Source organism: Ambystoma mexicanum, chromosome 6q (assembly GCF_040938575.1).
Source record: "Ambystoma mexicanum isolate Mex_15411 chromosome 6q, UKY_AmexF1_1, whole genome shotgun sequence".
NCBI classification, from domain to species: domain Eukaryota; kingdom Metazoa; phylum Chordata; class Amphibia; order Caudata; family Ambystomatidae; genus Ambystoma; species Ambystoma mexicanum.
Window position 1 is genome coordinate 1527934635 of NC_090937.1, and position 12130 is coordinate 1527946764.

General features: G+C 45.7%; 1 protein-coding gene across 1 annotated transcript in view; it reads right to left on the reverse strand.

Moving 5' to 3' along the window:
* Positions 1-12130, reverse strand: part of LOC138516813 (uncharacterized) — a 263771-nt gene that overhangs the window by 16148 nt on the left and 235493 nt on the right. The window contains exons 6-7 of the mRNA XM_069632224.1: positions 5078-5239; positions 2207-2356 (exon numbers count right to left, since the gene is read on the reverse strand). Of these exons, the coding sequence (XP_069488325.1) occupies positions 2207-2356; positions 5078-5239 (312 nt within the window). The remainder of the gene's footprint in view (positions 1-2206; positions 2357-5077; positions 5240-12130) is intronic.

Sequence of the window (12130 nt, forward strand, 5' to 3'; positions counted from 1 at the left end):
TTTCCCTATGTCTATGAGGGGTTGCCCTACCTGAATAAAATACTAAGGACTCTGTCAGGATGTCCGTAACGTAAAATGCCCACTGTCCTGTGTCCAAACCTATTTCCGATCTTGCACTAAACTAAATAGAGGAAACAGGGTATCTTCTTAATTCAGGGGGTGGGGGGCTTCTCTCGCTTCACTGGACACAGCCCTTCAAAGTTCTGTTCATGATGTGAAAGCACAATGAGTGACACAATTCCCAAGTATCCAAAAAGGGGGTAGTCCCTTTCCCTTGTTTCCAGTTCAAAACTGTGGTGCCAACTCATTATCCTGCCAGACTTGACTGTAGAATTCAGAACTCAAGCAAATGTCTCTGTCTTTTAAAGTGGGTCCTCATCCCCTTATTTAATCTCTTGCACTTTTCCACATAGGTCCCAGATCCCTCTGAGTTGGTTTGGGCTCTCCATGACTTTCTCATGTGGGCCTCGATCCTTCTGGGCTGTCTCAGGTTCTCCCTGACTGGTTCCGGCCATCCTGTGTGTGTCCCTGACCCTTTTTGACTTTCACGCGTCTCTGATCCGCCGCCCCCTCCCCCCGACATGCTTTGGGCCTCAGCCCCTTTGAAGTGCCTCTTCGTTGTGTGCGGGTCCCTGACCCTGTGGCTTGCTTGTGTGGGGCTTCATCACCTTCATATGAGTCCCAGACCCTGGTGTGTTGCACTGTCCCACTGAACAGACCTGGCGTACTCTCCTGCCAGGTACTGTTCCACATATAATAGGTTACACAGTTTTTTTCAACTTTACTTTCCTCTTGTACTTGTCTACAACTCGACTTAGCTTCTGTAATTCCCTTGAGCCTAGAGCCATTTACATCGGCCTTCCAATACACTTCGTTCACTCTCCTGCTAAGCGTGATACTGATGTGGTGCATTGTTTGTCCTTATACTCACATATCATTAGCTTCTACTTGCTTTGAGTCCCTGACCTTTCTTAGGGTTCACTTGTTCCGTTTACAGCCCCTCTCACGAACCCAGGTAACAACAGTACCTTGATTCCGGGCTCCGGCAGCATGGTGTCCTGCTTGGGCTCTTCCCACTCTCTGGACAAACTTCTGCTTTCTCTTGTTCCTTCTTGCGCTGCCTTGCATGACCCTGCTTCATGTCCAGCGTGTCGGTCTGCTCAGCTCCCTTCAGCATGTCAGGTTGCGCGGCTCCCTTCAGCTTCAGTGTGTCGGGCTGCACAACTTGGCACCAGGAGGCATCCCAAGTGTTACCTGCACTTGGGCACTCTCTCGCTTGCCTGGGTCTGCTGATTCGTGCCAGCACCTCTGCGGACGGTGCATTTGTTCCAACATTTTCCCGGTTTACAGCTTCTTCCTGTGGTTCCACCGTTGTAGCATTCAAACTTCGCTCTTGGTTCTTCCGGGGCAGGCTTGACACCCGAGTTAGTCCATCTTCTAATTTTTATTCCGCAAATAGTCAGTCTCCAACAACAAGACCGCATCTTTTGGTTCACATCAATAGTCTGCATTGCTCCCCCGCTCCTCCTCATCATAGTACTGAACTTCTGATCTCTATAGAGTTCAGTTTCATTCTTCTTTGTCTCAGTATTTTCTTGAGACTCAACTTCCTGAACTCTACAAAGATGAATGTAAGTGTGGGAAACTATAAGGTATTGAGTGGTATTAAAGGAAGGAGGGGCAGATAGGAAGGTGGGGAATACCGCATTCTCCCAAAATGATTGTCACTGGTCCCATGGAGGATTACTCTCCCCATGAGATCTACCAGCTAAGTACCACTTGCACCACTGTAGCTGTATATATGCATTGCCTGTGTAGCTGCCATGGCTCCCTTCTCCAGTGGGTCTCTCTGGTCTGGGGCTAACTGAGGAGGAGGAGGACCAGGGAGGATGTCAATCTTAGGGATCAGAATGCCCCACTTTGTTGTGTGTCAGATGAAACAAAACTTGTCAAGAACAGTATAAGGCGTACATTTTGAGTGTTCCTTGTTCAGGTCACATGTGTGGTTGTTTAGCCCTACCTTCAAAATTAAACCATGGCAAAGCGCATGGGAGATTGAGCATAAATAAGGTAGTATTCCCACCACTTAGTTTGTTCAATTCACAAAAGTCCCATTGCTAGATTGGCAACATTGACTGACAGTTTCCAGAATTATTGGATTATTGGACCAATCATAAATACAGAAAATAAAGAGCACATTACATACAGCTGGTTGGATGTCCCGTGGTTCTCTAGTTGAGGGATGCAGGACCATTCTTGGAATTTGTGATTTTTGGACATTTCCAGGTACATTTCTTGAATTAGGAACGAAGGATGTGGGACTTGTGGTCCGGTGGCGAGCAGGATTATCTGTTGCCTAAAAAACACAATGGATACACTCCATAATGCAAGATACAGCAGTGAAGTGAAATTATTCAGCTCTAGTTGCCAGATTTTAAAGGAATGGTGCGCTCAGAAATATTATTGGCAAAAAAGATGGGCAATAAAAAAAAAAATCTGCATTTTTTTTTAAAGTCCCTATGTAAAGTATTGAGCAAATGAAGCTCAAACTTTAAAATGGGAAGCACTAGAAGGCATCCATTTTGTGAAATGGATGCCGCCTGTGCTTGCCTTTGCGGCGCTAATGAAGCAAAAGCCAGCTAGCTGTAGCAAACAAAAGCTACCACTGGGTGGCTTTTGCTTCATTGGTGCCAGAGGGCAGAGATCAGAGACTGCAGGCAGGAAAGCTGCATCTCGGTAAGTGCTAATTCCTTTTTTTTAAATAAGCACTAGCTGCGTTTTTTTTCTAAGTTTTCCAGGCTGGAGTAGCCCGGAAAACTTAGAAATAAAAACGCAGCTTTTAAAAAGTTGTATTTATGTTTGCGGTAGCTTTAGCTTGGAGCCCAGAGGTCGGAGCCCTCTGGGCTCCAAGCTGAAGCTACCGCAAACATAAATACAGCATTGCTGTATTTAAAAATGTTGCGGGTTTCTTTCTAAGTTTCTCGCGCCCCTCTGAGCCGGAGAAGCCTGAGAAACTTAGAAAGAAAATCTGCAGTGTTTTTGAACCAGAACCGCATTGTGTTTCTGCCTGCCTTGGCTATCACTTTGGGTCTCCGGGGGAGCCCCGGAGCCCCAAAGTGAAAGCCAAGGCAGGCAGAGACAAATCCGGGGGAGCCCGCAAGCCCCAAAGTGAAAGCCGCTGCAGGCAGAAACACAATGCAGGTGTTTTGAAATGCTGCAGTGCTTCTCACTGTGGCAGCTTTGGCGTGGTGTCTCCTGGGCTCCCCCAACCTTGAGGGAGTCTAGGAGACTCCTAGCGAAAGGTGCTGCAGTGAGAAATACAACGTTGTTGCATTTGAAAATGCTGCAGTATTTACAAATCCAACAACGTTGTTATTCTGAATGCAGCAGCTTTCGCTTGGAGTCTCTTGGACTCCCTCAGGGTTGGAGGAGCCCAGGAGACTCCACGCGAAAGCTGCCGCTGTCAGAATAACAACGTTGTTGTATTTATGATTTCCGTGCTTTTCCAACCACGGCAATCACAAATACAACAACGTTGTATTTTTAATTGATGTGTCTCTGCTTTTTGCCTTCATTTTACGTTTTCTGTGCTTCCCTGGGCCTGGGGAGCACCGAAAACGTAAAATGAAAGTGAAGGCAGCCTCCTCAGCCCTGCTCTGGCTGCAGTAAGCAAAAGTTCCAGTAGGGGGCTTTGCTGCTTGTTTAGTGCCGCAAAGGCAGAGCCGAGGAGGCGGCCTGAAATCACAAAATGGATGCTCCCATGTAAACACTTTGAGCCTCGTTTGCTCAAAGTGTTTACATAGGAACTTTCATTCAAAATATGTCTAAACTATGTTTCAGACTATTGGCCATAATTTTAGCAATTAATATTTCTGAGCGCACTATTCCTTTAAGACATCATTCCAATGCGAAGCCTGAAATGCAACATGAAAGAATGCATTCTGTCGCAGAGATATAGTCAGTTCATAAGTTCCCCAGCACTCTTGTTTCCAGACCGGCAAACTACAGGTTTGCCTGCCAGAGTGCTGTGCCCGACAGGTCTGATGCTGCCGGGCACAGCAGTCATGGTAGGCAAAGCCATCACGGAAGCAAAAACAGTGCCAGTGCTTCTGTGTCCCCACTCTCATAGAGTCCTATGGGAGTCTATGGGAATGGGAATTGACAAAATTACCAGCGCTTCATTTCCCGGCCGCCAGACTTTTAATAGCCCGGTGGCACCAGGAAGTCAGGCGCCGTTAATTTTGTACAGGTCTGGCGGTCACCTGTCGGTAGCAGCGGTAGGGTTACTGCCGGACTCGTAATGAGGCCCAGTGTTTTCATTTTGATGCACCATTGACCATGGTGCCAGAAGCAGAAGGTGAGGGAGCATTGCAATATAGAATTGTATGTAGACTAGTAATTATCAAAAACACTGGATGTTTTCCAATAAAGTATTCTGAATGAGCAAAAGTCAAGTTGCCTCCGATGTTCCCTGGAACTCAAATGTGATCTTCACCCCATTGTTGATATTTGCTCATCTACAATTATATGTCATCTGTGCACTGCCTCCTGTATCCCTTTTCCAACCAATTTGGAGGAATGAGAAAGGCATCAGTAACATGGATGGGAGGTTCTAGCCCATTTTTTGAGTTTGTTTTATCAACTTTAGCCACCGATGTAGATGGGGTTATAGGTATTTATTAAGGTTGGGGGGATGTGGGGAAGCTTGCGGGTGGGCATGGGACTCGCCCCACTTTTTGCAAATGGGCCTCAAACAAATCTTGGCAAGGAAACATCATAGATTCTGAGTTCTCCTTATGTTTATACTTACCTTAAACTAAAGCACCACCTGGTATCCTTCCACCCTTACCCCATCCCTTGCCCACCCAACCACCAAAATAATGAATACCTGGTATCATGTCACCTCTATGGCCTCATCACCTGATTGGTTGTTTTGAGGTCAACATTACAGAGTGCTAATGTAACCCTAAAATAAGAGTATGAAATGCCTAAACAATTGACCATTCCCACTTTATTAGTACAATGCAAGCAAAGTGCCAAAATTGTCAGCTTATAAATTTTACTGTAAGAACGTTACCATATGGCCATCCAATCTTTCATCCACAGCTTCTCTTCTTGGCAAGCCGCTCTCCTTCCTCCTAACGGTTCGTTCAGGAATACCTGTCTGTACTCTAACACCATTTTTAGTAGGTGCAGAGACAAAAGGCACAGGGGAGGATAATGGAACAGGCTTTCGGTCCTTAAAAAAGAAATATGACAGATCTGTTCAGACCATGATTTGAAGTGTAACCTGATACAGATGGTTAAACAAATTCAAAAACAGGGTAAACATGAACAATTTGGGAGGGAGGGTATAGGAGGGAGGAGCAGGTGATTGATTTGTAGGTCGTGGTGGTGGGTTGTGGGCGGCGTGAGGCCGTATCCAAGAAGAAATTAAATACCAAAACAAACACCTGGCAAAAAACTGCCAAATTTGGTACACCTAGTTGGCACAGTTCTTTTTCACATAAACTCTATGTTACAGCAAGAACGTTGCACTAAACCTTGATTGAAAAGTACATTTGGGGGAGCAAGTGCCACCACAATCACGATCAGTGAAGTTAGATAACTATGTCTCAAAAAAAGTCTCTGACGTGCAGAGTCCCTTAGGGATCCATTCTTCCTCCCTTACCTTTTAACCTATGTAAGTTCCTATTGGCTGATAGTATTTATTTAATTAAGGCATGCAGATGACACACATATCTTTGTAAAGCTATCTGTAAATAGAGATGCCTTAGCTGTTGAATCATGTCCGCATTGAATGCTGTCTAAAATCAAACCCACTAAGATGAATTTGCTAACTGTTAATGCCAGTTCCTCTCCATGGGACGACACTTTCTGACTGGAGACGTTAAGAGGACTATCTTCACAGGTCAGAAATCTTACTACGTTTCTTTTGGACTGATACATTACACATGTTTCTTTGGTATCTAAAATTAGCTTCTCTCAACTCCTTAGGAGAGTATTAACTTATTTTACTTTTAATCATCAATTCATGATTTCTATGTGTCTATTTCCTGCAGATTGGATTTTGACATCACTGTCTGTCACTGAAAGATAAAGTTTGCAGCAGGTTCAAAATTACTCTTTTCTGTTGTCAGCGCAAGAATCAATTCTTTAACAGGCTTTACCTGCATCTAGGAATATCACGTCAATTCTGGTCCTATTTGTGCAATTTAAATAGTATATATTTAGAAACTGTAAGCAAATGCTTTTCTGAATCCTAATACAGACCTTGCCTATGACCTTTATGCGCAGTGAAACGGCTGAAGATTAGTTGGACCCTGAACTTGCATCAAAAAAGAAGAAAAAGAATGTTGCATTCAGGCTATCTGGTCTGCATGTCTAAGAACAGACAAAGAGATGTATTAACACAAGTAAAGACTGAAGCATAGATCGGAGGACTACTGGATGCCATTAGTGTGTAAAACTTTTCACAAACAGTAACACATAGTGGGGATCATTTGGAAAACATACAAAACATCAGCAAATGCTAAACAGTTGGGTACCACAGAGGATTGTCTTTGCAGGACATCTGATAGTGAAATAAGATGTGAGTGAGGTGCCAATAAATCCCTCTATACCCCTTTGATAGTCTTTCAAAAAAGGCAATCAGCTCCACGTTGCCATGCTTAACTCTCACTCTGCAGTCAACCACTCCTCTGACATCTGTCACCTCCTTGAACACCTGGACCTTGATGTTCTTGCTTTCACTGAGTCATGGTTTAAGGACAGCTCTGTCACAAGTTTTGACACACTTCTCCCTGAAGGCTACAAGATCCTTTCTGAACCCAGGCCCAACAAGCCTGGAGGGGGAGTAGCCCTGGCCTTTCCTGAGTGGATCCCTGTTTCCATCATTCCCACTCACGCCTATTCCTACTTCGAATGTCTGGTCTGCAGGCTCTCTCTTTCGCCTGTCTCCACTCTTACTCTGGCCACCTTCTATCTACCGCTGGGAAAGTCCACCCTCTTCTTCTCGGAATGGACCGACCTGGCATCTTCTCTCCTTTCCTCCTCCTTCCAATTCCTCCTGCTGCAGGTTCTTAACATCCACCTTCTGCAAAAGCAATACAGACTCTGCACCCGGTCCAAGAAAAGAGTCCATATTCAAGGCTGCATCAAACCCTCTGCCGACCCCTCCATTCTGGGAAACTATCACTGATCTCTATAACTCCTTTCCTGGGCAAACTCTTGGAGAAGCTGGCCATCTCTCAGCTTACCCTCCACACTTTTGGCAGTCTCCATGACCATCAGTCTGGAGTCACAACATACAGAGGCACGGAAACTGCTCTTCTGAACACACGTGAAGACCTGCTCTCAAATCTGGACTCTAACTCTCCCTCTGTCCTCATCCTTCTTGACATCTCTTCTGCTTTTGATACGGTAAACCACAACATCCTGATCTCCCGTCCGCGTGGTGATACCCTGGGCATAACAAAACAGGCCCTGGCGTGGTTAGAGTCCTTTCTCTCAGCTCGTCCATCCCAGGTGAAACTTGGGTCCTTTCTCTCCGCTATCACTCTCTCTACTTGTGGTGTTCCCCAGGGATCTAATCTATCCGCCTGGTTCTTCAATGTCTACATGGCACCTTAGGCCCACAGGATTTCTGCCTTCACCTCCAACTTTCACGGATGACACACAGCTCTTTTCAGGCTACCCTCGGCCCCCTCCTCCTCCTAGCTCATCCCTGACTGTACCTGCAGTTCAGTCCTGGTGTGCCTCTCTGCCTTAATGGCAGCAAGATAGAGATCGTCCTCATTGGGACTCCTGCTCCCTATTTCCCGCTTGCACTATGGCGGCCTCCCTTGGCTGTGCATCGTCACCCACCAGTGAGGCAAAATATCTGGGGGCATCTTCGACTCCACTCTCTCCTTCTCTTCTCAGATCTCGGACATCTCTAAAAAGTCCCACTACCAGCTTCACCTCCTCAGATGTATTCTACCTTTTCTCACTTTCCCCCAGTGGCTCACCTTCTTCAGAGCCCTGGTTCTCTCTAGACTGGAATACTGCAACCGTCTCTTTCTCAATCTTCCTTCTTCTACTCTCCGACCTCTTCAACTTATCCAGAACAGAACCCGCAAGACTTATCCTTGGCCTCAAGCCCAGGGATTGCATCTCTCCGGCGATTAAATCCCTCCACTGGCTCCCATTGGCTGCAAGGATCAAGTTCAAGTCCCTCTGCCTAGTCCACAAGGCTTTCTGGGGCAGGGGACCGCACTACCTACAATGCACTCTTCCTAAATACTCTCCTTCTAGAGCCCTCCACTCGGCCTCCTCCAAATGTCTGCGGGTGTGTCGATTCCGCTAACATCGATTTGGGAGTAGAACTTTATCCTCTGCAGGTGCCTCCCTCTGGAACAGCCTCCCTGCCTCTCTTCGTCTTGAGCTGGACCTCCTCAAGTTCAGGAAGCTCCTAAAGACCTTCTTCTTCTCTTCCCCCTTCTCTCTCCCGCTCCCTTGCTAACCGCCTACTTCCCCCTGCTGCCTCCCTCATCCTTTATCCTCCTCAACTCTGCTCATTTTTGCTGACTGGTTGCCTGGTGAACCTCCAGACCCTCACAGGTCCCAGGCTCCCTTGCCGTCCCACACTTGCCTCCGGGCCTCTGCACTCTGCCTTGCACTACTGTACTCGGAATACATTCCATGTGAGGGGCAACCTCTCTGCACTTAAACCCAGCCCCTGATGGACTGGGCGCATTTTCTTCCCCTCACTTGCACTTCCTGTCTGCGCACTTACACAACCTTGAATACACTAGGCCTAGCAAGATCGTTTGTCTCGTCCTCCTCTCGTCTCCCCTCCCTACCTTGGTTGCGCATGAAACAGTTGTGCACAGACGCATTATTGATGATGTCCTACTCATCAATCAATCGGAAATGGAGCCAGGCCTAGTAGGGTAGTTTATTGTTCTGTATGTCCTTTTCCCCCTCCTTCTTTCCACATTTTCTCTCATGCACTTGTACTATTCAGACAAGTCGTTAGGCCTAGTACAGCAGTATTGATTGTATGCTCCTTCCTTCTCCCCCCCTCCTCACCTTCCCTCCTGTCATACACTTGCTCTATTTGAAATGCCCAATGCCTAGTATGCTGGTTATTTTTTAGTTTGGTTAAGATTTAGATAATTCATAATCTTCAAGGCCCAAGAATGACTACAGTATTCCCTTGTTCCCTTTCCCGCCTTGAAGTGCTTTGAAGCACTTCACTTGTGTATAAGTGCTCTACAAATAAACAATTACAATTTGCCCAAAAATGTGAAAAGTGCCCAAAACTAAAACAGATAAGAGGTTTAAATCAAAGCAAAGTCTCTGGGTCACTACTAATGGCCTCATTACAACGTAGGTGGTAGGGGGCTAACGGGGCCTGTAGAGCTGCCCGCCCCGTTAACCCCCTACTGCCTCATTGTGAGGCCTCCTCGCTGGACCTGCTAAGGTCGCCTGGTAAAAACAGGCGTCCTTAGCGGGTCCCACGAGCAGGCCAGCATGCTAACAACGGGCCCGTCATTAACGGGCCCGTTGTTAGCATGCTCCCCATTCCCATTGAGCCCTATGGGGGCTCGAATGCGAATGGGGATGCACAGGATCTGGGTTCCCTGAATGGGGAAATACTGGGTCCTCCAAGGTCGGAATGGCTCGGTATTTCCCCATTCAGGGAACCCGGACCCGGTACCTGATAGTATGGAAAAGCCTGGTTTGTTATCATTATGGAATCATTACCCATTATTATGGAATCATTACCCATTTAGGGATCCAGTTATCCATCATTGCATCCTGTTTAGTTATCCATCATACATTCTGATTAGTACTGATTAGTAGTGACATCATTAGACTGCCACTTTGTATGCATTTGTATTTGCAATAGAATGAGGCCTGTTATATTTGAATTGCCATGTAGAGACACGCTATACATGTAGAGATATATTGTTATGTATTATGTATGCATGTAGAGAGACATGTATGCATTCAGTGTGCACTTAGAATATGCATGAAGTTTGCATTATAGATAACGCTTGGGTTTGCGAGAGAAAGAGTAAACGCTAGAAAGCATGTAGCTGGCTCCTAAACCATCTTGAATTGAGACACACAGAAGCACTGCGGAGTGCGGAGAGATTGTTATGAGTTACAGTGGACAAATATGCATAAACAGTTGCTTGGCAGACAGATAACGCGACCTTTGTCCGGGTGCGGAAGGCAGGGGAGGCCTTATCAGGGTCTGGGTTGTGCTTCGCAGACAGAGAGGAAGGTGGGGGCAGAGACATGGAACGAGGGAGAGCTTTGCAGGCAGAAACATGCAGAAGGATAGAGGGATTTGAATGTATTTGAATGGAGGAATATGAATAGATGGTAAGATAGTGTACCGCAGGCAGACAGAAGAAGACCATGGCATAGATATGGTATAGATATGTAGAAAATGTCACATTGACCAGAACACGCAGTGATTGACCAGAACGCGGAGTGGTTGAAAAGTACAAGTACATGCATCACAGACTTTTAGGCACTGCTCACATTTAGACATGATGACAGAGAGAGAACAAGTGTAACCATAGAGATTTATGTACGTCATTTAACAGTTTAATGAGAGGTGAGGCTCTGAGGTTTGAGGTAGTTGCTGCTCTCTGCTGGTTTGCTCTCTGAGGAGAGAGGGAGTTGGTAGTTCGAGATTCTAGTTGTTGGAGATGGAGTTTTGAGATCGAGGGAGCTGACACTGAGATGGAAGAGAGATGTTTGGCGGTGGCATAGGAGAGACGTTTGGATGACTCTGAGATTGAGGGAGCATTGGGGAAGCATTCTGAGCAGAGCTGATGGGATCTGGCAGGGATCTGGCAGAGAGAGGCCTGGCCCTGACGACTGACTGGTTGCAGAAGTTAGTGGGAGAGGAGAGACAGAGCAACACAGAGAAAGGGGAGTATTGCTGAATAAGACACATGCATAGGGAATTAGAACAGACACTCACATAGAGCTTTGGCTGACATGATAGATGGGGTAACCAGACAGGGTTTGTCTTACAGAGAGAGTGTGAAGTATGGTGTGGAATGGAGAGGAATTGTATTGCTTGCATTAGAAGCCTGTAAGGCTTACAGTTATTACACTGCATGGTAGATTTGCACCAAAAGCATAAAAGGTGCAAATTCGAGATTTGCATTATAGAAGTGTTTGCATCATGCATTGCTATGTATGAATAAAAGTGTTTCTATTGTTGAATCGATTCATGTGTTTTCTTTGTGTTTATGTGTCCAGAGAGTAAGATAGGAGTAACACAGTGCACAAAAGGCACTGAGATAGAAGAGCAGGGGGGGGCATAGTGATCCACACCCCCCAGGAGATTGTCTAAGACTGTTGCATGGTCGCCCACAAGGGGTCGGCCAGATGTAGATTTTTGGCACTTTTCCACACGTATGGGGGTAGCCATGTCCCAAATAGCGGCATGGCTACCTCCATACTTATAATGAGGCCCTAAGTCTCTGTTGGCAATACAAAGGCTCTTATTTTTGAGGTCCTATCCTGAGTTAAAGTTGTTGCTTCCAACACCTGCCCAATTTCATGGATCTTGTTGTGTTGAATTGTTTCACGTTAACTGTCTCTTAACTAATTTTTTTAAACTATGGCAGATAGAAAGAACAAGGTTGGGAGTAATATAGTAAATTCTAGAATAGAGCATTAATGATTGTTTAAATTGCTGTCAAAAAAGAAGAGTTGACCGTAGAATAGTTTTGCAAGTGTTTTGCTGCCCTGACGGTGACATTCAAATCTGTTATGTCTGACACACTTTATTTTATCTTTTTATTCGTTTCAGGGAGTAAAGGGGCCTTGTACTCAGGTTCAAACATTCAAATAATAGTGATAAGTTGTATATTTACAATATATTCAAATCCTTACCAAAAGATGCACCGCAAAAATAAATATGGTGGAAAGCCTTTTTATTTGAACCAAAACAATAAATACTCCCTTAGGATAGGCCCTTCGATGACACGTGTATCGGCAATTAGTTCCTTTTGAGTCACGTAATCTGGAGAGCCGACGCGTTAGGATTGACTCAATGATTTGAGCGATGGGATTAACCCGTAAAATGCACATTATTCTAAAGTGAGATTCTCAA